Below are 25,971 nucleotides of genomic sequence, written 5' to 3' on the forward strand. Positions count from 1 at the left end.
ACAGAAAACTAGGAAGTAACTTCAGCAGTTGACCAATGTGCTGTAATCTTTTAAATAAAACAAAAACAAAAAGCTAGCATGAAGCCTAAAAAAAAAAAAAGGATTAAACTGCAACATTTTTTGTTTGTTTTTGGCTGAGTATGCTTTCTGAATCCATAAGCCTGTCTGAAAACTCCCAACTCTGCCTTTAAACTATTTCTTTTCTTCTCATAATGCCAGTATTTTAATCAGATCAAAGTGAGTCTCTGTTAAAAGGATAATAATGGTTCATTTTTCACACAGCAAGAAACTGGTTTTCATAAATGTTCACTCCTCTTAATACATACCAGTGAGTATCACAGCAGAGGCTCTCTTTGTTGACCTTAAATATAATCACAGCAAAATTTAGGCATTCTGCTTCTTTTATGTAAGCTATTACTGCAATGGGAAGACATTCATAAGCTTGAACTTGTACTTGGCAAAGAGTCATACTCTTACCATCCTTTATTACTAGCTAAGGCACTCATTTGCATTGGCTTCTATGGCTTGTATGAATCTGAAAGAATGTCAAACAAAGAGGCTACAGCGAGGCGTCTCCTTTCTTGCCCTCAATAAACCTACATAGTAATGATGCCATGACAAGGACAGAGCAGAAGTGACAGCACAGACTGCTGTTTAGAGCTGAGAAGCAGAATTGGAATGGGGACCATGGTCTGGCACTAAGGCAGCAGATACGGGAAACTATTTTTGGATCCCACAAGTCACAAAACTGCACAATGGCTCATACATTCAAGTGGTTAATAGTTCAGCTATTGTAGTAGAAGTCTCATTATTATAACAAAGCAGATGTTCTCTCACCCTCTCCCCACTCTCTCAAGCACCCCAAGCAGTTCTGCTCTGAAAGTTTTGGTAGAGCTAGAAATTGTTCCATTCCATTTCATCCTAATCCTAAAATGAATTGTGGAATGCAGAATGGGTTCTACAGTAGACTATAAGGATTCTCAGAGAAAGAGACTCACGGCTGCTCTCAAATGTATTGACCACCTGTTCCCTATCCTGACATTTCTCCAAATGTTTTGAAGACTTCAGTTAGCCACAGCTAGCATGGTCAGTAGTAAGGGATGATGGAAGTTTTTATTCAAATCATAAGGAGGGTGCCATGTTGGGAAAGGCTGGCCTAGACTGATTGGTTTCAGAATGTCTTCAGAGCCTACTGTTGTTGGCCTGAGAGTTTCATGAGCAAAGGGGCGCTAGAAGTCTTCAGAAAGAGACATACATTAGTGAAAACTATTTTAGCATTCTCAACCACTTTTCTCAGTCTTGCAATTTTCTTCTAATTTATGCCACAGGACTTATTTTGTCTGATTAGTCATTTAGATTTTTATTGAAGCTGTTTATTATCCCCAAGTAATCTTCTTTGTTCTTAATTTTATTTCTTGCTAGGTAGCACAATATCAAAAAAGCAAATTAGCAAAGGACTGTGAGGGAATTGCAACAAAGCAAAATGCTGACTACAAGGGGCATTGATAGATAAGGCTCTCATTTTTTTAATAAAAAAATCATCACATATAATCAGCTTATGGACACTGTCATTATCTGATTCACTCTAAGGAAACAGTGGGATGGATAAATTATTATTTTCCCCCAAACAATATGTAAGTGTGTAATGAATTGATTGGAATATTTCATGCCTGCTGTATAGTATAATTTTTTTCTAATCTTAAGAAATACGGCAAAACAAAATTAAGATAAACAGTGGTGTGATTTGTAGCATTACCAATTTATCTATGATCCTATTTAGTCTTTGCACAGCGTAACCTAGTACTTTCAAGAGAGGAAAATATCTCTGCTTTGATGACATAATTAACTATGGTTTTATTGTTATGGGAACCTACCAGAGCCATGCATTGATGTGCTGCTTCCTCCCTCCCCTCCTCTGATGAGGATCTGAAACTTTGACTTCTGATTTGAATTAACCACTGTTGAACATTACCTTTGAACCACAGACTATGGTTATTGTTAAATATAGTTTGTTGAAACAAGGGAGCTTCATAATCCATGGTTTGAAGATTATTTGTTTCAAACAAACCATAGTTAAGATTAAGATGAAAACTTTTTTAAAAAACAAACAACCTAGAAACAATTAGAAATAATCACATCAATATGCAAATAGAAAAATTAATCTGTTTTATATTATATAAAACAATACAAATAAACTTACCTAATTTAATTAATTTAATAGATTAAACTAAGCTAAAGAGAGTGGGAAGTTACTATGAATGATAATAATGATAAATAAACAAGAGAGAATAATATAAAATCAAAAGTAGAACAGCTGTATAAGAAATATCACCATGTTCAAGGCAATGCACCTGCATCCCAAAGGTTTGGATCCAAGACTCAAGTCTTCAAATATCCAAGAACATCATCCCATCTCTCATTTGGGATGGGATTCTCCCCTGGCTTTTAGCCAGAGATGGCTTATGCCCACCATTACCCTTAGCTCTTACCCCACATGGAAGCCAATAACTTTCTGTCTATGCTATCTCACCAAGCAGCATACATTCATCCAGGCTGTGGACCTTCAACAAGGTCTTAGGGGATTAACACCCTTGCCCTTTTGGTGACCCACAAAAAGTTTATCTTCCTTTGGTCTTTCCCCTTCCACGTTGGCTCACCATGCCAGCACAGTATATGCCTTTTAAGATGTTTCACTGAAGGGATGTTCCCCACCAAGCCACCCACTGTCTCTGCTGTCCAGCTGGAGCATATTGCAAGAAGCAGTCTCACCAAGCATCAAGAAGGTCCCTCAAAAATGAAAGCATTCCTGCCAGAGAAGGATAGGGGAGGCGATGCACAACTGAGCTTTCAGACCACCTGCATGTTTCCTAGCTTGCCACTAAACCACCAGTTCAACACACCCACAGAACAAGAAAGGCTCAAAAGTGAGTTCAGTCTCATGTCAGCAAAATACCCCACAGAAATGGCTTGTTTCATTTGCTACTACAACAACTTATATGCCACATTGGTTCTGTTTCATGTGAAATTATTACTAATCCAGCAATGAGCATTTGAGAAAGAATTGGCTATAAATCTAACTTAATATGCAAAGCTTTTACAACCATGGCTACTTTTCATTTTATCCCTGTGGTAACATATATAGTTTCAATGATAACACAACAACAACAGGAGGATCCTATTAAAGGCCTATCTAGCCAAATACAATTAGATCAATCTTACTTAAATAATATAGCTAATGTGTAAATTTCTCTTCTCTGCTGAGTATTCTTCTAAATTAGGTTAATCAGGTCCAATTCACTGGATATCTGTAGGTGGATGGCACATCATTCATTCTCTCTCAATCAATTGCTTCAGTTCTGTTTCATGAGCAGAGCAGATCATTCTTCCAAAGACAATCCACTAGCAAAACTTACACAATGTCTTTAAGGAAAGGTACATCAGTCTTCGAAGCAAAATTAAAACCTCAATATGTATCTCTGAAACAATCCCTCACTACAGCTTGTGTACTAAAATGTATAACCACTTAATGCAGCTATAATAGGATTCAAAGTTTTATTCGACCTGGCAAAGCCAGAGTGCTTTAGAAGAATGCAAGAAAATGCAAAACCACTGCAAATTAAACCACACAGTTGACAATGAATTCTGGAATCAGAAAGTTAAATAACGCTCTGCTATTATTTCCTGTCAGAGAAACCATAAGACACAAATGAAGTGCGGGTTAGATAAGCAGACACATCTGGCACTCAGGCAAATATTAGTTCAAGCTTTTGTGGCTTTACCAACATTATCCACTTAAGAGAGTAGCTTTTTAATGTAGCTCAGTATGCATTACTAAAGGAGATTTATTGAGTGATTTTATTTGATAATTTTGAACTAGTACTTTTTATGCTATTGTTAGCCACCATGAGCATTCTTGTGAGTGAGATGCAGGGCAGAAAGATTCAAACACTATAAATCAATGATGCTTCCCTTCAAAATACCTGCAAGCAACAGTCTAGAAAGAGGGCAGGTACGCATTTCTCCCATGGGTGGCAGAATAAAAAGAACCAGTCCTTTATTTTAAAGGACCAGCAAATACATGTATCATTCGTATTTCAAATGCTCATGCACATGTGCAAATTGATAATCAAAGATTAATTACCACCAAGAGAGCTTCCATAGCTACTTTGGTCACCTCACACACGTTTTTCGATTCTTCATACATTTGGCTGTCAATTACAAAATGTTTAGCGATCAGGTGATAAACATGTATGCATTTACCAGCCCTTATTCTCTGCAATTCACAAATGGCTAACCTGCAGCCATCCATATATTGTTGGACTCCAACTCACACCACACTCAGATAGCATGGCCTTAGCAAGAATGATGGGAGTTGCAGTCCTGCACATCTGGAGGACCGCAGGTTCCCCCACCTCTGTTCTAATGTATAAGGAAACCCTCCAGCTCCTTTGAAAAGAGTTGCCACTTCCTGATACTAGCAAGTCCTGCTTTGTAATTCCTAGGGGCCTCCTTTTGGAATGTTTTCAGAATCTCAGAACAGGGACAAGGACTCATTTTAGCTGGGATCAGGACACCCTCCTAGTTAGCCATATGCCTAGCTGCTCTGGCTAGCTGTAAAGTCTGTAAGCACAGAGGGAGAGAAAGGGAGAGAGAGGCAAGCAGAGCACCCATATTTGTCCCTTTTTTAAACACTGTTGCTCAAGAAGCATTACATTCACCATGGGATAAGATACTTGCATACAGTCCAGCTAATTTATAGGGCATATCTTTACTTTATTGGAACTCCTTTACTGGAATTCCTGCATTGCAGGAGGTTGGACTAGATGGCCCTTGGGGTCCCTTCCAACTCTAAGATTCTTGACATAGTCTGTAGTATGTGCTCATAGGCATTTGATGGAAATATGTGACATTTGACGCAACAGAATCGAACAAGGACTCACTGCAGAATACTGTGACGTGCTCCACACCAGTAGCAAAGATATCAGCCAAGAGCTGTGTCTACCTGGAAGATTTACTGCTGCCTGTGCTAATTATCTTTGTTCTCACTCTCTTACATCCACTGTGCACTGAGATTAGTCAGAGGACTAGTAGAGCCAACATTACTGTTGCACAATTAGGATGATAAATTCTGCAATCTTCATCTGCCCTCCTGGTTTCAGCAGGAGCAAGCTGTGTGTGGACTGCCAGGAATGGGCAGAAGTAATTGCTGGTTTTTAAGCATGTCAGCATCTAAGATAAGTAAAATCTGAAGAAAGGTCTATCAATTCTAGTAAATTTACTTTTTTAAAAAAGGGGGAAAAACTTTTCAAGGAGTACCCCAGACTTACATAATAATTAGCCATGCTGCTGTTTTTAATGAGTCAGTTGAGCTGAACATGTCCCGAGAAATCTTTCCAAATTTAAACAGGACACACTTAGAAAACAAATGTCCAGCTGCAAAGGAAATGCCAAATTGAATTCAATAGGTCCTTTCCCACAACACTTGGTGCAAAGGAAGAATGGTTTCAGTCACAAACTTCTTACTTCCACCATACATTCCTAGCTTTTTGTATCCATTATGCAACAGAATTATAACATCTTTCTCCCCTCAATGACAGAACTAAGGGAGAAACTGGCAGCATCTTTCACAATTTGTAATGTCAATTAAAACACAGACTCAGCAGTGAAACTACTTGTTTGAGGGCAGGGATATCAGGCAAATGTTGACTACTCAGTCTGCCTTAATAAAGTTTGACTATTCCACAACAGAATATTATGATGAGATAGAGCTTGGCTTTCTAAGTGTTTCAACTCTGAAGAAACTAATTATCACAAGGTGTACAGACCACTATAAAAGTGGGGTCATGCAAAGAGCTGTGTCCAGTGGTTGTGTAAGTGGAACGCAGCTTGTACAACCAATATTTTTCCTTCATTTCCAGTTCCTACACCCACTGAAAATCTTCTACATGTGGTTGGGGGGCACTAATGAAGAATGTGGATCATGATGCATGGGGCTGCAGTTGAAGAGGGCAGAAAGATTTTACAAGGACTGGAGTAAGGAGATTATTTTCAGGGGATGCAAAGGATTAAGAAAAAGATCAGTTGTGTGTCCTGCCTTCCATTAGTGTAACCAATGGAGGCTGATGGGGGAATACACATTGCTAGATTTGGGGAAATGTTTACATTTCAGCAGAGCTCCCAGGGGTCTGAACACTCATCCCCCAACACCACTTTCTGGACACGGCCCAGGAGGAAGGAGCAGAACCACTGTATAACAGTGCCCCCAGCTCCCAGCCCCTCTAGACGGTCCAGAAGGATGTTATGGTCGATGGTATCAAACGCCGCTGAGAGATCCAGCAGAACTAGGAAACAGCTCTCACCTTTGTCCCTAGCCCGCCGGAGATCATCAACCAGTGCGACCAAGTCAGTTTCAGTCCCATGATGAGGCCTAATCATGTTCTATCATGCTATTGCTATTTATCGCTTGTAAGCTGCTTTGGGATTCATTTGAATGAAAAGCACCATGGATATATAAATCAAATCAAACTTAATTACAATCATGTCTAAGTGGTTCCTCCTGCTCTGTCCCTGACCTTTTCCATGCTGCACAGAGAATGTCTGCCTAGGGATCCTGCATTCTGGTTGCATTCGCTTGAACCCAAGAATGCTCTGCATGCTTTATCAGGGTCCCTGACTGTGGGAAGAGTTCAGCGATACTTTGAACAACTTGGGGAGGGAGGTTACACAGTAACTGAGCCCACTCGATAATTAACCTCATTTGTTTCTTCTCAGCAGCATTTCTGCTGTGGTATTAACTCCATGTTGTTAACGGCGCTCCTTTATTTCAAATATTTGTATCAACTTGGCAGTTTCTAAAATTATGACACTATTCTATATGCTTAAAGACTGAAGGATAATCTATAATACAATCCTGTGATGGGACTACATTGACCTCATCAGAAAATATGATGCTTTTGGATGCATTTCAACCTGCCAGTAGGAAAACACCACCCACTGTTTGTTTGCACATTTCATATAAAAATGTATGCTTACTAATTATTAACAAGCTGTAAACTGAACACATTCCAGACTTGAAATGTTGCTAAGTAAACACCATATTACTCAACACAATGTTTTCATTTACATATCATCAGAATCATGTAGTATAAATCAGCTGTTGCAAGGCAACAACATATTCCTCGACTACACTTTTTGAAAAGCTGTAGTAAGGGGGGGCGGGAAGAGACACAAAGTTCAAAGTTTTCAGAAATGCAAATTCCGTAATTCATATTAAATAGTACTGTTTATTTAAAAGATTTCTACTATACCATTCCACCAACAGGATAACATGAGCAATGGATATTTTTGCACAAGGAATGCGGTGCATGCTCATTCACTGCCTCCTCCTCTTGCATGGCTGGATTAATATCAAACCACGGTTTGCCATAACTATGGTTTGAGCTCTCATTATAAACCAGGATTGCAAACAATGCCTTGCTGGCATTCAAGAATGTTCCCTACCTACAGCTTAGTAATTGTGAAACACCCCTTAGGAGCAGAGTACGGTAGTTCCTTTAGTTGTTTTACTTTGCTTGATGTTTTTTGTAGTTATGTCCAAGCCGGAATGAGAAGTCTATCTTTGGTTCTAATATAGGCCTATATTTAAATTTGCTTGTCTGACTGAATGATCTCTCTCCTTGTGCATGGTTCTAGCAACTTGTCTAACCCTCTCTGGAGCAGATGTGAGGAAAGTGCTGGGGAGAAGGGTTGGGGGTGGGGAGTCCTGTTGTGTAATTGGAACTCATTCTGCTTGTGCAACTACTTAGTTTAATATAGTGCAAAATTCCAAGCCCTGTTTGGCTGACTAGCTGTGAAATTATTGCAAGAGCATAGTTTGCAATCCTGGTATGTAGGGAACAATCAGTCCATAGTTTCCTTGGTTCAGAGTTTCCAGCAAGCCACAGTTTGACAAACCAGAAAGTACTGTATTAAGCTGGGCATGCAAGGTGAAGGAACGTGCCTGCTATTTGGTGTCAAGGAGCCTAAGTGTTGTGTAGTCGTTTACTCTGATGAACAGGTATGTACTTTTGGGGGTGGGGACCACTCCACTTTGTAGGACAGGAGCTTGGAACCTATGGCTCACCAGATGATGTTCCCATCATCCCTGATCATTGGCCATGCTGGTTGGCCCTAAAGGGACTTGGGAGTGCAAAAACATCTGGACGGCCACAAGTTCCATCCCTGTTCAGTCAGGAAAACAATCCCCTTCTTTAGGCGCACCCTCAAGAGTCTCACTCTCAGACCTAACTATTGGTCATTTTCTGGACTGCAGAACTATGAGCTGACCACATAGCCTAAAGATGCTCATTTGACCTCCCAAACCGATGGAGAGGCACCAGGCTCTTTCTTCTAGGTTAATCCGACAATGCACTGCATCAAGTAACAACACAGGCTGTCTCCACCCTTGCCTCATCTCAACTCATACCAGCCCTGCTTCATTTCCCCCCACCTCATCTTTTCAAAATGATATCCAAACTATACACATGCCCATCTTTGGCCCTACGTTTCTGTTTGCCTAATCAAGTATCTGATTTGCAAGCATGCATCCTGCCTCTGGTCTACAGGACAAGTGCTCTGCCAGTGCTGAATTCAGACTCTGTGGCCTATTGCAAGCTAGGCCTCAAGCTGACACTGTGGGGAATAAGACACGGTTTCATAAGATTTTCCACAAGCCCTATTCAGACATTCAATGCAACATATAGGACACATAAATCATGTCAGGGATTCAGGGCCATATGCAGTTATTCCACACCTAATGTATCTGACATGTGTCATCCCCACTTCTTCTTCCACTACCATATTTCTGGAAGGGGGAATCTTAAATGCATTTTAAGGAACATGTTTAAGAGGTTCCCTGTAATAAGAGTTCTTGAATGCAGGGAGAATTCTAAGCACAATGAACCAGAGATAGGAAGGATCTCCATTCAGACCTTCTACTGAACGTGTGAAGAACGTTTGAAGCTGTAGTTGATGGAACCATGACACTGGGGGCAGAGCTAGTGTGCACTGCCTCCCTGCCCCCTTAACATGCTTTCAGGGTAGAGAAGAAGAAGAGAAGAGTTTGGATTTGATATCCCGCCTTTCACTCCCTTTAAGGAGTCTCAAAGCGGCTAACATTCTCCTTTCCCTTCCTCCCCCACAACAAACACTCTGTGAGGTGAGTGGGGCTGAGAGACTTCAGAGAAGTGTGACTGGCCCAAGGTCACCCAGCAGCTGCAGGTGGAGGAGTGGAGACGCAAACCCGGTTCCCCAGATTACGAGACTACTGCTCTTAACCACTACACCACACTGGCTCTCACACTGGGTAGGATGCCGTGTTATAGAAAGTGACTGGAAGCATGAAGTATTTATTTTAAGATCACAGATCTCATTTGAGACCTAAAGCCAGAGTATGATAAAGCCATAAGCTCTGGGCAAATTCATATCTTATTATAAAACTGGAAGCCTTGCATCATGGAATTTTGCTTAATGCGCAGTTCTGAAATCTCTTGGAATATGCAAAATATATTTAAATAAAGTGCAGTTTGTACCACATACCCTTGTAGTTCTTGCATACAGCATGCTGCACACGATTCCCTTGTCCACATATTCCGTTATAAGGTAAACAGACTCCTTCTGAAATGATCCACTTGTAACACACTGGGTTTTCACATGGAATAGATTCTATCAAGTGCGGGCAATTGCCAGAGGTGCCCGTGGGTTCCACAATGATGTGTCTTTGCCTCATTTTGAAACCTGAGGGGAGGACGGACAAAAGTGATAGCTAGGTTTCACCTGATAAGGAATGAAAGAAGTTACATAAACTGATTGTATAACTTCCAAATTACAGTCTGTCCAAAGAAAGAACAAATACCCCTTTAAAAGTATTATTTGTAGTTGTGTTGTTGTGGTTTTCAACATGTGCCAAGCTGCATAATGCCCATGCTTTGGGATTACAGGAACGAGCTTTGGGATTACAGGGCTCACGCACACCCTCCATCCCTCACATGCTCCGATTCCTGTCACAATTTCTGATCCTAAAACAGTTTAAGGTATAGGAACATGAGCTCCCATGTATTCAGCAAATTTGGAGGGGGGGAGTGGATCCACTCCCTACCACTCCCTGTGTGCCGGTGTCACCCCACCCAATGCCAATTCCCTGCTAGTTTCACTTCTGAACTTCATGCTGGGTGTGAAAGTCTATTCAGTGGTACAGTGGTACCTTGGGTTAAGTACTTAATTCATTCCGGAGGTCCGTTCTTAACCTGAAACTGTTCTTAACCTGAAGCACCACTTTAGCTAATGGGGCCTCCCACTGCTGCCACGCCGCCAGAGCACGATTTCTGTTCTCATCCTGAAGCAAATTCTTAACCCGAGGTACTATTTCTGGGTTAGCGAAGTCTGTAACCTGAAGCGTATGTAACCTGAAGTGTATATAACCCGAGGTACCACTGTAGTCTTTCTGAACCAGGAACCCTGTGCAATCTGGGTTCTGCAGACAGACTTTTGAATACGTTCAGCTGACCATAGATTAAAAAAACAACAACAACAAAAACATTCAGACCTTCACACTCAACACATGGAGGTCAGCAGTGAAGAGGGAAAGATGAGTCCATTAAGTGGAAGAGAGCATATGTAGTTCTGTGGCCCCTACATGAGCTTTAGCTCAGGTTCGAAGGAGACCTAAAAGCTTGCCCGTGGAAATAATTAATTATTCTGCATTATGAAGCAATGAGGAGCTGATATTCCACATTCTTCATATCCGGCCAAACATATTGCTCTGCTTTCCTTTTGAACCGCATCAGCATCTGGACAGCCCAGGACCTCCAAACACAACTGCCTGGGCTTACACCTCAGGGAGGCCTCTTCGGTGCTGCCAACACAGCAGCTTGACTTCACCCCTGGAGGTGCATTCCATTGTCTCTCAAGACAGATGGATGCCAGCAATTAAAGCCTGTTGGATCAGGTCAATCCACCATCTCTGATCCACCATCCTGTGGGAAGCCTACAAGCAAGATCTGAGTACAATGGCGCTCGCATCTCCTGCTGTTTCCAGTAACTGGTTTTCAGAACCATACTGTCTCCAACAATGGAAGTAAAGCATAGCCATTATGGTGAGCAACCACTGAGCAGCCTTATCCTCCATGAATGGGTCGAATTCTCATTTAAAGCCATCCAATTGGTGGCCACCACTGACTCTCATTGGAGCAACTAGCATAGTTTAACTATGCACTGTGTTCATTTATTCATCTAGTACAGTATTGTCTATGCCACCAATCAGTAGCCTCTCCAGGGTTTCAGACAGGGGATGTTCTCAAACTTGCCTGGAGATGCCATGGGTCTGTTAATTTATGTATTTACTCATTTAACAGAGTTTATATACTGCTTTGTTGTGAATAGAACCTGCAAGCAGTTTACAAAAAGATTTTAAAAAAACAAAACCCTGCCAATGGAAGACAAAACAGGTATTTAAAAATGTATTTTCCTACACAAAGCAGATGCTATGCCACTGAATTACAGTCCTTTGTCTTATGCAGTTTTATGTTTTAATATAATGACCCAAATAGTTATAAAATTATTTACATAGTAAAAAAAAAAAATCAGGTTACACATTTCGGGCTGTGATATCCATTGGTATCAATAAGCTGTGGAGAAACTAGGAGTCCCCACCCCACAAAACACACTAAATATGATTAATTATAAATATAAAGTCAGCTTTTATACATTAGATTCATCCAGTTTTGTAATGTAGCAAGGCCCCACTCCTACAAAAAGCTGTTAGAAAGTAGTTCAGAACTCACCTTTTTTCCCTTGATTATCTTGGCAGTTTTCATGAATGCAAGGCCCCCATCCCAACCAGGAAGAAACCAGGCATTCAGGAGGGCATGGGATATTGCACAGTTGGGAAGCTGGGGGAGCAGGAGCGAGACACAGCTTTTTTTCAACAGGTCTAGCCACTTAAGGAAGAAAAAGAAAACAAGAGGGAGCAAAAAACACAGAGATTATTCCTTCAAATCGTGAAGTGTTTTGCAATGCAGAACAAATATATTCTCAAGCAACCATCAAAATTATTTCAGAATCCAAGCTAACAACAGTGTAATCAGCACAATAATTAGTGTCCCTGATGCAATTCAGCACTGCAGCTAAGAACAATTTGTTTAAAACGGATATAGTTTTCTTTACTTTTTTAAAAGGATCACAGCGAACTCTGTCTAATCTGGGGGCAGGGTGGGGAGTGCATTTAGAAGTCCTTACTACATATGTAATCTCTAAAGCAGAAGCTCATTCTCCTTACTTGTGTGACATTATTAGGCTGGATCTAGACACATCAAAGAAGCGTTTAAGTTTAGTTACAGATAGGTAGCCGTGTTGGTCTGCCATAGTCAAAACAAAATTTTTTTTTTCCTTCCAGTAGCACCTTAAAGACCAACTAAGTTAGTTCTTGGTATGAGCTTTCGTGTGCATGCACACTTCTTCAGATACATTTCACTTCAGATACAGTGTGTATCTGAAGAAGTGTGCATGCACACGAAAGCTCATACCAAGAACTAACTTAGTTGGTCTTTAAGGTGCTACTGGAAGGAAAAAAAAAATTGTTTTGCGTTTAAGTTTAAAGTGTTGTAAATTTAAAGAGGGAAAACGGGTAGACAAAAGCGGGACTCCACGTTGCCATCTGGTGGCACAATGTTATATCACACATACAATGTGTATAATCACTTTTTCTTTACCAGTCTAGCTGAGTCCCAAGAGTAAAGAGCTTGATAAGGAAATATGATGTGGAGTGAGATTGTTTGTTGGTTTTTTTTAAAAAGAGCCTCAGTGACTGATGGAGAGAATCAAAATGGACAGAACCTAAAACAAGGCACTCACATAGTCTGAAATGCCCTAATTACTTTAAATACTTATTCACAAACATTGAGATACAAAAAGATATTGGTAGAAATGAATGCAATTAATTTCTAAACTTTGCATCCCGTTATTGCACAATATGGAAAACACTTCTGATTGCATGAGAGACCTGATTTTTTTGCCAAATTTCTCTACCTACTGCGGTCCACCATGCAGAATTCCCCAACCCATAGGAGCACCATTTCAGAGGAAATTAGTGGAAATAAGCTAATTTGCCTTCCAGCAGTCTCCGGTATGGTTTCAAATTGTATAGTGGGCCACATGCTGAGATTCCTGCATTGCAGGGGTTGGACTAGGTGACCCTGGGGCTCCCTTCCAATTCTATGGTCTTTCATGTTACATATTGGGAACATAATGAAACCTATAATTCAATATGAAATCTGGTTTCCAAAGAAATCAAAATCTGACTTCCATGCATGTGAAAATATAGAGCTGTGTCAAAGCACAATAGTTCAGTTCTTCTGAAAAAAGTTACACATTGCTATAAATGTATGTAATTTTTTTCCTGGTATTTATCAGTCAATTTCAATATTAGTTTTTATTTACCGTGTTAGGGTAAGTTGGGTTTGTAATATTTTTTTATTCTACATTTTTATGTGCTGAGAATTCCATTGCATAGAATTATATGGGGAAAGCTGAAATGCAGAAATGACAAGAATTAACAGGAGTTTTAAAAACTCACAGGAATCGCTCCCCCCCACCCACCATAAATATCTTGTTCCTCAGGCACTTGCAGGATATTACTTCATAATCAAATGGTAATTACCCAAATTTAATTCAAAAAACTAATGAAAAGTTCTGCTTAGATGAAAAGACTGCTTTCGGAATTATTATTATTATTTTAGAGACAATATTGCCTTTGACATATTCATTTAGGGACTACACCAAGATGGCAGAAATCCAATTCACCTTGCTTCTAAAGCAAATAGCCCTTTTCTACAGGTTCTAAAAGTCAACTGGCAGAAAGTGCAAGATAAATATTAGTCAGTTTTAACCATCAAGCTATTCCCTTTCAAAAAGTCTCATGCATTTCTTAATATGCCTTTCAGCATTAGGCTTTGCAAAATAATTTATCATTCTGGTAATACACTGGCATACAAGGCAGCAAATCGGGCTTACTGCATTTTGTCATCAAAAACGGATTCCGTTTCATCTATAAGAAAGCAATACTAGCCATGTTGTTCAAGCCATGTCACTTGTTTTGACACTGTTTTCCAATGCCTTTTGGCAGCAATCCATTTATTTTGGAGCACACCAGCAATATAGACCACACACTATAATAAATAATGCAAGTTATTGGAGTAAGAAAAGTAGGTGAACACTTCACCTTTTGAAAAGAATTTGCAGAAATGAAATCAAAATGAAAAAAAGAATGAAACACAACAGGTAAGTAATAAACTTTTATTGTAATAATACTGGAGAAATGTTCTTAGTATGAGATGCAAGCATGAGCCAGATCATATTTGTTTCTGGCTTGAAGTTTTCAATCATTATCAGTCCCAACCACTTGCTGAAAAATACACTGTCCCAGGATGAGTACAGCCTTGCATGGACACAGGGAAGCTACAGAATGGAAAGAAACACTACAGTAAGGGGCTCTTCACTTCCCCAAAAGGCCACAACAGAAAAACTCATATTGTGTCTGGGACCAGCTATGTGGGATTACTACCACTAAACCTCACAGTAATCTTTGGAGGAACAGGAGTTTCAATATGCTCATAGAATTCAACTGTCTGCAAACATTTCTTCAGTTCAAGAGAAGCGGTCTGGTTTTGGGGTTTGTTTAAGCGAATGAAGGGACTGGTCTCAGTGAGCAACCTTGGCACAGAGAACACATAAAACCTCTGATTCAGGGGCATGACCAAAACACAACACACACAACACTTTAAACATTCCAAATGGGTCAGTCTCAATGTATCCGTTCCTCCTTATCTGTCCTTCTTCAAAGATAGTCATCTTCTGAAACGTCCAAGTATGAATGTATGCTCAACCAATTAATGAACAAGAACTAACATTCCTTTTGCACATGGTCTTAATACCTCTCAGATTCTCTGATGAGCAGGCATTTAAGAGTCTGCAAGATGAATGCAAACACAACAATAAGTTTGCTATCAAAATCCTATTATTATTTCCTAGTCTTTGGTGCTCATCTCTCTCTATATATGGGAATATCTAAATATTATAAGGATGGAGTTTCTTTCCAGGAGTGCATGGATCTGATCCGCAACCACCCGCTTAAGAACTTTGCCCAAGGAGGAGAGATTAGCAGCTGGCTGGTAGTTACTTAGATCTTCCAAATATAGGGAGGGTTTTTTGTGGAGTGGTTTTACAAGGAGCTTCTTCAAGCATGCAGGACCCCCCACTCACAAGGAGACATTAATCACCTCCCTGGTCCAGACAGGGAGTGATATGAAAGGAGCTTTTTCACTCATGGAAGAGCAGATCTGTATCCAATCCAATAAGCTTTCTTTCCTTCAGGTCACCTGAGTTAATTACCAGCTATTCCTAAACTCAGTTGCTTTTAAAAAATATAAAAATAAATCATTTTTACTTTAATAAACATAACACTGCTGTTAAATGCAATCTGTCATGCCTCTCAGAACATTATACATTGTCGCTTTTATATTCAATCCATCCATTTGTTACATTTACTTTACCCCACAATACTAGTGTTGTGATTGAAAATTCTACAGCACTCTACCTAAGATGATAAATTCAATTAGGAAAAAAAGAGCTGATTTTCTGTAGGCTTGCACTTGAATGCTTGATACAAGAGGGATGAACTCAACAATACTGAACACCAGGTTTTACAAAAAGCAGCTACTTAGTAAAATTAACTGAACTGCCATGCTGGGTCAGTAGGCTTTAACTACTTACATCTTCACACTCTCATGTCGATGGAGACAACAACATTAAGCAATTACAGGCCATGCACAAATGGATGCATTCTTTACTGGCAATAATTAAGTTCTCTCACAGCCATTTGTCACTATCCTAAGAAGTGGATTATATTTTCTCATGGATCTTTAACTTTATGCTCCCTACAGACTGAGAAGAAAAAAAGCATTTTGAAGAATTCAGAGCTAGGTTGGAGAGCTTTCCAAACACCTACAAATAAATTTGAATGGATGTAAGAAAATGGGAACTTCAGGACAGATTGTCCTTCAAGATGGCTATTGGATTTGACTTCCCTACAGCCAATATTAAACTCTCAGGGCAATGCATCTTGATATCCACCAAAAGTTAAGCCTAATATCCAGCAGAAGCCTATGGAATTGTTACCTGAGTTCAAGATAGGAATAGTGTCTCTTTATTGTTATTTTTAAATCTCTTTTTGCATAGGTTACAATCTACAAACAACTTACGCTAATGTCCTTTAGCCATCAATATACCTACTTTTGAATCACATTATTGTGTCCTTTCAGCACTGTTATAAACTGGCTGGGGGGGAATGATGGATCTCGAGTTATAATATGAAATATTGTCTCTCAGACAACAAGCACAAATTAGTAAAGAGCTGGCAAATCATGTTTGGCTTAACTGGTATAAATGAACTGGTCATTTAAAACAAATGATGGTCCCAATTACAGATGCAAGATTGCAATATTTATTCACCTTTAGCAAGGCAGTGGCATTGATCTTCCAAGAAGATAAGACAAATTAGCATCCCTTTCGACCATTCACCAAGTTTGTAAATGAAAAAAAAAAATCCCTTACAATCTAATCTCAATCAATAGAGCAAGTGCATTCAGGAAAATAAGCTTGGAAAATACCACTGGAGTCTGATAATGAAAGATATGGTATCTCCAAGACCCACTGATTGGAACCATGCATGAAGATACTTCTATGGTTACAGTAATGAATATATCCTAACTACCAATTTGTGGGAGCATGAAATGTTGTGTCAGAAGCAGCTGCAGTTGGCTGCTCAGAGAATGGAGGGGCCTGGGAATTGACTACAATGCAGAGGTGTAAATGTTTAAATAAACATGGCCAAGTTCACCCAACCTTTTCCATCTTGCCCTTTATTTCTCTGTGTGGTTGCAAAACTTGCAACCTTGGCCCAATTAAGTCGCAATGGGAGGCTTGCAAAAGAAAAATGATGCAGTGAGTGGGAAGTGCCACAGTAGGGTTTGTACAAGCTGAGCACCAACAAGAGACTACTGCAAATGTTACCATTATTGCAAAGGGCAGTGATGGCCGAACTTGGCCCTCCAGCTGTTTTGGGACTCCCATCATCCCTAGCTAACAGGACCAGTGGTCAGGGATGATGGGAACTGTAGTCCCAAAACAGCTGGAGAGCAAAGTTTGGCCATCACTGGCATAGGGTATTCATTGTAGGTAAAGGTGCTTTTGGCTTGTTTCTCATGATAGCTCTAAAAGACTTGCCAGTCCCAAAGGGTAAAGTAAGGAAGGCTCTAGAATCACTAGAAGAAGCCACATGGGAGCCAGCAATGAGCCACAGAAAAATATTGTGTTTATGATAGAACCAGAAACAATAGACTACAGAAGGAAAGTCAGACAATGCAGCAAAATGAAGATGGTTATTTGCTCTAAAAACATGCTTATTCAGAGTGGTGCTTTTTGGAGATCTTAAGAAGTACTTTAAGAAGATCCATAATGAATGAAAACCAGAAATGTTTCACTTGTGTGATTACCAATATTTTTCATCCTTTCATGAATTTAAACCCTTCTATTTCTGAATGTGAAGCATTGCAGCTGTACACCCCAAAGATCTGAGAGGAATCCTTTTCTGTCTTGTTTAAAAGGCTCTCCTTCAAAGAAGTCAGCTGTTACATATTTGTCATCCCATTATGTGGCTTTAATTTTACCAATTTGACTCACGGAAATGTTTGGTGGAGAACCTGCGGATCAATAGATGAACATCCCAACAATGTAAATTTCACACCACCAGGTTAGAATATATTTATTCCCTGCTGTGAAGGTATGTCCTTTATCAAGTAAATTAGGTCATTCAGGAGAAATACTTATTTTGTACTAACCATTTCCTTTGGGCCGGGGGGGGGGGGAGAGAATCAATACACTAGATCAGTAGCTCTGTATGTTATCCTGTGACAGGCCTGCTCCCTCTCTCTGAGCAAACAAAGGTCTAAAATCTTATTTACTGTATCACCATCTTAAGATTTCTTGAAGTGCCCTTTAAATATACCTCCAGCTGTGTGAAAGTTGCTGTTTTTTGAATCAATCCCATGCGACTATGGGCTGTATCTGAATCACACAGCCACATGTCCAGGGTCCAGTCATATGGGTCTTTCTCACAGAATCAATATCATACATTTGACTCTCATGAAACCAGCTCTGCTGGCATGGTTGCAGCTGTGAGACATAGCCCCAGTCCCATGTGATAAATTCATGAAAGAGCTGCTGCCACGCAGCTGGAAATTCACTTCAAGGACACTTGGCTAATTAATACAGTGGACTTGGGTCACACTTTAGCCTACAGTGGCTTGTAGCAGTTAAGTGATCACTGTTTTCTTCTGCTTCTTACATTTGAAAAGAGAGAGAGAGAGAGAGAATATATGAAAAAGAGAAATATACAAAGGAAACACAGAGAGCCATTTAGTTCAAAATTAAAGGTGGGTCTCTAGCAGATGTCAGCAACGGAACCCACATCTGAAATCACTGAAGGTCCAAAGTAGACATTATAGTTCTAATCTAAGTGTCACTCCTAGAAACTAAACTTATATTTGATCCTGGCAAATTAAGCCCAAAGCCTACAAATTTAAATTGGATAATTAAATAAACATTTAAGCCTCTCTCACCAGAATCAGTAGAATTCAAAAGGGTTTACACAGCTGGTGACAACTTGCCTTCTAAATGAACTAAATTTTAGAAACTTTTCGTACGTTCTTTGTACTCAGCAAGTTACCTGGATCACACATTAGGTCTTAACTTTTTTCCAGGTATGAAAAGCACTCAGAGGAATAGTCCTGCCTTTGGAGAATACAACCAGTGAGACTGCCCTAACAGAGATGATAAGACTACAACTGTGCAAATGAGAATCAAGTGCTTGCGTTACGACCCACCCCACACGCTGCTGACGGTCGGTTTTGTTCTGTTACTGTAGTCAATTATTCATACAGCTAATATATGCCAATGTATTGTTTCTATATAATTTGATCAACAGAACAGACAGGTGAGAGTTAAAATCAGAGTTAAGGCTATATCATGGAGGGCTGCAGTGTCTGTTGGGCAGGGTCAGATATACTTGCGCATGTTTCTGTGATTCCAAAAAGCTTAGTGAACCCCATGCTTAACCTCTGCACCTTTTGTATCCCTTAATTAAAGAAATAGGCTTTACACAGAGAATTCGGTATGTGGTTCCCTCTACAGATACTTCAGCACTGGTAGGACCTTGGGCTTTATTTTTCAATCTGGCCGCTCTCTGCACTATCTGCCAGTTCTTTGTTCTCCACAGACTTCCATAAGGCAGGAAAACTCTATTAACTTTTGAACCCTTACTCATGACTTTGCCAAAGCAATGCAGGATTGCGCTCCACAATACACCCGAACAAAGTACATTACAAAAATTGGAAATAAATACAGTATATGATATGCTTTCTTGGGGGGGTGAAGGAAAGTGTCAATTTTTAGCACCTTTAAATTTGTTGTACCTGTGGCATCTTTTTATATCAGATTGGTTGGAAATATGGCACTCTCATGGAATTAATCAGGAAGATTGTGTACACCAAGCTTCAAGCTTCAAATAGTTCAACCGCTGCCATTTTTATAAACCTTTAGAATCTTGAGTCTTGTAATGGTGGAAAGTTGTTTTCCCTGCTTGCCTTAACTACAGGACCACTCTTGTACGCCTGTAATTTTAATATAGTGAAGTGGATGGGTGAACTAGTCTTTATAGTTGCAGGACTCTTAAGTGAAATGGCTCTCCAGTATTTCCAATTTAAAACAGAATAAACATTTGATTAAAGTTATTTACCCAGATAAATGCATGGAAATTAACAAATGCCAATACGCCAGGGTTTCATAATTAATTTCCAGCATTCCAGAAGCTGGCTGTTTTGGAACACTTAATAGCTTAAAACTGGAAAATACCAAAGCCTTACTTTATGCCTTTGATGAAGCAAATACACCTGGTTTTCCTAGTTTCTTTGTGTCAATCCATCCCCCCCTTACTTTCTAGTGGGTAGTAAGTTTCTGAAAATTTAGGGAAAACAAAGAATGTGTCACAAGGGCAGCTATGTGTAGAAAAGAAATTGAGGCAAGGGCAATCCAGACAACCCCAAAAGCCGTAGAAAGCAACTGATGTTACAGAGAAAGTAACATCACTTAATGAAGATTCCTCTTGCAAATGATCTGCTGTATTTGTGGGAGGCTCAAACAGGTGACAAAAACAACTCCGTCTACATAGTGACAGAATAGATATCCTCCTTCAAACTGACGGCATAGATAATCAGCTTGCAGCAGGTGGACTGCTCAAGAGGGATGATGAGGGCAAACCATCTGCCCTAAAATAGACTTGCTTTGCCTTTGTAAACAAGTCAGTCCTCAGCTGTGATGCCACGCTCTTGCTATCTTACATCTCTGTACAAAGCCATATTTTGCAGGAGCAGTAGGTATAGTGAAGAAAATAGACAAAGATAAATTATTCATCATGCATCTGTCTATCCACTTGCTTTTCTTCTGAATATAGAAAAATATTTGATTCTTGGACCTACTGCAGAGAGAGAAAGGAAAAGGAAAGGGGATAGGAGAAACAAACCTTTCTGACAATTGTCTATTGTGAGAACTGTTTGAAAGTGGGGTCTCCAATTTTCCCTTTACAATTTATCTATCTATCTGTTATGAAAACCAGGGTATACACATCTTTATAAATTGGAACTTCACCAGAAATGTTTATGGGCTTCCCCATATTCTAGTCTGACTCTTCCACTGCAGTGAATGGTAAAGCCTTTGAGTACGCCATTAGCTTCTCATTTGTGCATGAAAGGGACAGCCAAATCGTCATCCATTCTGGATCCTTTAGAATCGACAGCATAGATCAGGGGTTGTCAACCTATTTGGTCCATGAGCACATTTGCAGAACAGAAAATAGTTGCAAGCATTACACACACCCCCCCCCCAATTCTATTGGCAATAAGAGAATGCCTCTTTCAAGCCTAATTTCAGCAAGGGGAGGAAAACCCCCTGGGCACCATGGACAGCTCCTGCAGGCGCATGTGTGCCCATGTGCACCACCTTGGAAACCCCTGGCATAAATGTGCAAACAAATAATGCTACCTCCAAGGCTCTACGCTTCTAATTGTAGAATCCGGAACCCTATATCACTGCATTACAACCTCAACCTTCTTTTCATCATTTCATACCAATTATTTATTTATAGGTAATACAAGTAATTTCTAGCATACCTTCCTTTAACTTGTGTGTTTCCTCCAGTGTGATCTGGGCACAGTATACTTCCCGGACCTGTACCCCACCTCCACAAAGGGCTGAGTGCTTATGGTGTCGGGGGTCCTGCTGTTCTAGGAGGAGAGTGACGTCACATCCTTTCCATTCAGATGTTCTCCATGAATATCTTGCAGAAAATCACAAACATTAATTCATGTAAAAACGTGTTTGTTATAAGTAGCTAACAAATTATTGAGGCTGCAATCCTAAAGACACTTGTTGGGAATAAATCCCATCAAACACAAAAGGACTTACTTTGGATTCCTCTGCACGTCTCGGTATTCCCCAAATCAAAACGCAACTGCCAGAAAAATTGCTAAGGGAATAAAATTCCCACAATACTTATAGTTTATCTGTAAATAAGAAAAGCTATACATTTTTCTTTCTTTTTAAAAATAACTCTGAAGCCTGACAAAAACACTTTAAAGGACTGAATAGAATCCAGCTGGTGCCTTTGCGCTCAAGAAAGGGGCTTTTGATCCAGTGGTTGCTGTCATTAATAGATGAGGGACAATATTTGTCCATTCGTTCTCCCCTCCGCAGTCTTCAGTACCACCCAAAACAGTTTCATGATATTAGGATACACATTCAGGCATGCTCCATTTCAGTGTGAATTAAACAATTATACTTAACATGAATAACATAGGGGACTTTGTCAAAAGCCTTGAAATCAAGAGACACTACGTCCACAGCATTCCCCTGGATCCACTAAGCTTGTAACGCTATCAAAAAAAGAAATGAGATTTGTCTGGCATGACTTATTTTTGAGAAACCCATGATGGGTCTTAATAATCACAGCAGCCTTTTTTAAGTGCTCACTGATCAACTGTTTAATTATCTGTTCTAGGATCTTTCCTGGTATCAATGTTCACTGGTCAATCAAACTCACTGGTCAGTAGTTACCTAGATCTTCTTTGTTTGCCCACTTTCAGTCCTCAGGTACCTCACCTGTTCTCCAAAAATTCTCAAAGATTATAGGCTCTGAGATTGCACCTGCAAGCTCCTTTAATACCCCTGGGTGCAGCTCATCTGGCCCTGGAGCTCTGAATTCATTTAAAATAGCTAGGTGTTCCCTTACCACCAACAGGCAACCAAAAGCACCAACTCAATTCCACACACTTTCTTCATATCCCAATAAACAGGAAACTACTAGTGCTGCCATTGGTTTCATTTTGATTCTTCAAAATATTTGTATTCCATAATTTAACTACGGTGGCCTTTATGGCACTTGACAAAGTCAATTTAAAACACTATAATATACCATCAATAAATGGGCTAAAGAGGCAGGGAGTAAGTAATAAGGTACACAGCAATTAAAAAGCACCGAAATTACCATTAAAAGCTGAAGAAAACAATGCAAACTTAGCCTGAGATTTAAGCAGTAATAGTGTAATAAAATATAACATAAATCTCAGGCTACATAGATATATGTGTGTAAAATGCACACACACCCTTTTAACAGTCCTGGGTAGTACTAGGTGGACTCAATTTGACCCAGGGTGATCTGGGATTCCTTCAACCGAATCCAGGTAAATTCCAGGTCAACCAGAATCGGTTTGGGATCTGGCTCAATCTGGTGCACACCAGCACCAGTGTTTCAGACTGTCTTTCATAAAGTAAAATATTCCAACCAATTATTCCAGACTCTAATTATTTACAAAAAAATAATAATGGAAAATGAAGTTGATGCTTACACTTCTCAGCATCAGCTTAAATTATCCAAACTATCAGTGTCTATTTTGAAAGGTCTTTAGAATTCTGTTCTGCATGGAGATGCTTACAAAAATACTGATTACTTCTAATTCACAGTACTTTTTAGATGAACTGTCATTCTCTCATTTAAATACACACTGTTTTGTGTGCAGTTGGGAAGACAGACAAAATTTATTATTAGGAAAAAGAAAAGAACAAACAAAGGAACAGAATCTCTGCAAGACAGCCTTCTTACATGACAAATATGACATTGTCCTCCCACAATGCATAAAATCAGAATAGGAGGTGTAACTTTTCGTAGGTGTAACTTAAAAAAAACAAAAAACCACCCTTCCTTAATGTGGCTTATCTTTTCTTCCATACAGACAATTTCAATTCTGAAGTAGTTAGCTGAACAGCAACAAGGCAAAGTACTGTGTTTTGTTTCCCATCACATTAATGTCACATTTCTCAGGGCTAAATGGAAACCGATTTATAACACCAAATGCTTAAGGGCAGGTACACACTCTCATTTAGTCACTAACAACTCTTGCTTTAAGTAGATGTGTGTTGATTTAAATTAGTGTTTAGGCAAATAAGCAAAGAATCACTGCAGGTGTGAACCCCATTGAAAATGTTTAGCATTGCTGAAGCACAGACGGACAGCAGAATCAGGGCTGTGTAGAACATGTCTAAACTAGAAAGAGAAAAACATTAAAATGGTAGAACAAAGTTTAGACTGAAATCCTATGGGCCACGGGAGAACATCTCAAGGGGCCTTAAGAGTATGGAGAGTGAACTTTGTGGGTGAAGAAGAAGCTATGCCCACAGAAGCATCCTCTTTTCAGCTTTGGAAACATCTGCAGATGTTTCCTCTCCTCCACTGCCAGTGCTCTGATGAAGGAGACAGTAAAAGGGAGCTGTTCTAGGGACCTGTCTCAAGGTGGATCCATGGAGGCTTCAGATTTGCTGGATGCAAAGCCCTCCCTCTCCTGCAATGTGCTGAAACTCAGGTAGGCGCCATTGCCATTATAAGAGAACAGGGGAGGCATTCATGGTGAGTTCTAACACCTCTTTTTTTAGAAAAATAGCACTGCTGGTGCTGACCAGCAAAGCACAAACAAGGAAGGAAGTCTGGGCATGATTCTTTATATTTGGTTAGCTGAATTTTCACATAACAAGTGGGTGGATAGCGGGACCTGTGTGTATATGACAAAAGTAAGCAGAGAAGCACTTTCTAGTTAACCCACAAGTGTGGAATGTTGATGTAGATCTGTTTCAATTTCTCCATGCCCCTCAACTGGAAAGCAAAAAAAATGCCAGACAAAAAACCATAGATAGGAGGTTGGAGTGACATATAGAGTGGCTCTGTGTCATACAGAGGATAGTCTTCTGAAGTCATCCTCTAGCTGAAGTGCTGTCTGGCCCAAATATGATGATGATCATGATTATTCTCTGCTCATCTGACTGGGTTCTTTTTAAAGACTAAATAGCATAAGAAGGGAGAGCAGGTTAGCACTTGGACAGCAGACTTGGCACCTAATCACAGTCTAGTTTACTCCAGGGCATTTCTATTTATCATAATTATTTATAAAGTGGCATCTACACATATGCACGTTTATGCCAATCTGTACCCTTCTTTTTTAGTGATGTGTTTCATCTTTGGGGTGATGTGCAAGTGGCCACCCATACAACACATCAGACACAACAAAATACTTCAGCCTTGGACCATTGTTCATGCCTCATATTTTATGTCTCCTGGTATTGATAAAAATTGTAGGAAGATGCGGCAGATACAAATCTCTTTCCTCACTCCTTGGCTGGCGGCTGGACTATTTCAGTCACATGACTGTCATGCGTAACAACGCATTGTGCACAGAGAACAAAATCAGTCATGCAATCTACCCTTTTGTCTTACTGATTGACATGAATTGGGGATGGAAAAGTAAAAATCAGCATACAAGAGCTCCCCCCCCACCCTGCAAGATCTAATCAAGCAACAAATGTAAGTGCCCTCTCTCTTCTACTGATAGCAAGACATACATAGATGATGAGCAGGTTGCTGATTTTGAAGTAACACAATTGTATAGTGCACACCACACTCACGACCTCTGCACTGTTTTTCCCCCTCAGAAATATTTCGTAAGTATTACACCACCTGCTTCAGAAGAGCCAGGAGCAGATAGCAAAATTCAGGGCTCTTTTCAATACAACAATAATCTAAGTATATGAAACTTTTAAAAGGCACTTGAAACTACAACCTCTCAAGAAAAACTTCTACCATTATGATAGAATGAAGACTCTTGAAGCTAAATCACCAGATAGAAATTAAAGAAATGAACTAAATACGAGCACCAAGCTCAACAATGATATGACCAATCCTAAGGAAATATATCTATGATAGGGTAGCCATACATAGCCAGAATAGGGCAGTGTGAAACAATGTCCGGGCAGAAATTGCCAAAATGTTTGGGAAAATCCAGATGTCTTGCAAAATTAAGAAAAGCCCAACAACTTTGTCCAAAGAAAACCAAAACTAAACTTAATGTGTCCGAAATTTCAGTTTTTGAAATATGGCAACTACTAATCTATGATAAGAGCAGAAGTCACTTCTATGACTATCAGCTACAAACTTGTCTGCAAAGGATCCAACCCCTTGCCTGCATACAAGACAGTATATGCACAGTTGTGCATATTAGAAACTGCAGGGTGGGGTGAGGTGGGGGTGGCAGTATAGAAATCATTTTGAGCATGCTCCTCTCTGCATTTGGCTGGGTAGCTTGGAAAATGACCACATTGTCTTCCTTATACACCTCTGCAAAGCATAGATGCCCAGCATGCTGCTGTAGCAGCTTCCATTCTGTAAACATGAATCTGCATGGCTTCTAAACCCATAAATCTAACATTACTGTCTGAAAACAGTGC

The 25,971-nt window shown here is 39.9% G+C and overlaps 1 protein-coding gene across 9 annotated transcripts in view; it reads right to left on the reverse strand.

Annotated features, from left to right (window-relative positions):
• The window catches only part of THSD7B (thrombospondin type 1 domain containing 7B), a 511,659-nt gene that overhangs the window by 176,143 nt on the left and 309,545 nt on the right, over window positions 1-25,971 (reverse strand). For all 9 annotated transcript variants that reach the window (XM_083581788.1, XM_083581787.1, XM_083581784.1 and 6 more), the window contains 3 exons: window positions 21,315-21,481; window positions 11,820-11,975; window positions 9,577-9,774 (listed from right to left, as the gene is read on the reverse strand). In XM_083581788.1, coding sequence (XP_083437914.1) covers window positions 9,577-9,774; window positions 11,820-11,975; window positions 21,315-21,481 — 521 coding nt within the window. The remainder of the gene's footprint in view (window positions 1-9,576; window positions 9,775-11,819; window positions 11,976-21,314; window positions 21,482-25,971) is intronic.

This window comes from Podarcis filfolensis (genome assembly GCF_964270895.1).
Source record: "Podarcis filfolensis genome assembly, chromosome: 1".
Lineage (NCBI taxonomy): Eukaryota > Metazoa > Chordata > Lepidosauria > Squamata > Lacertidae > Podarcis > Podarcis filfolensis.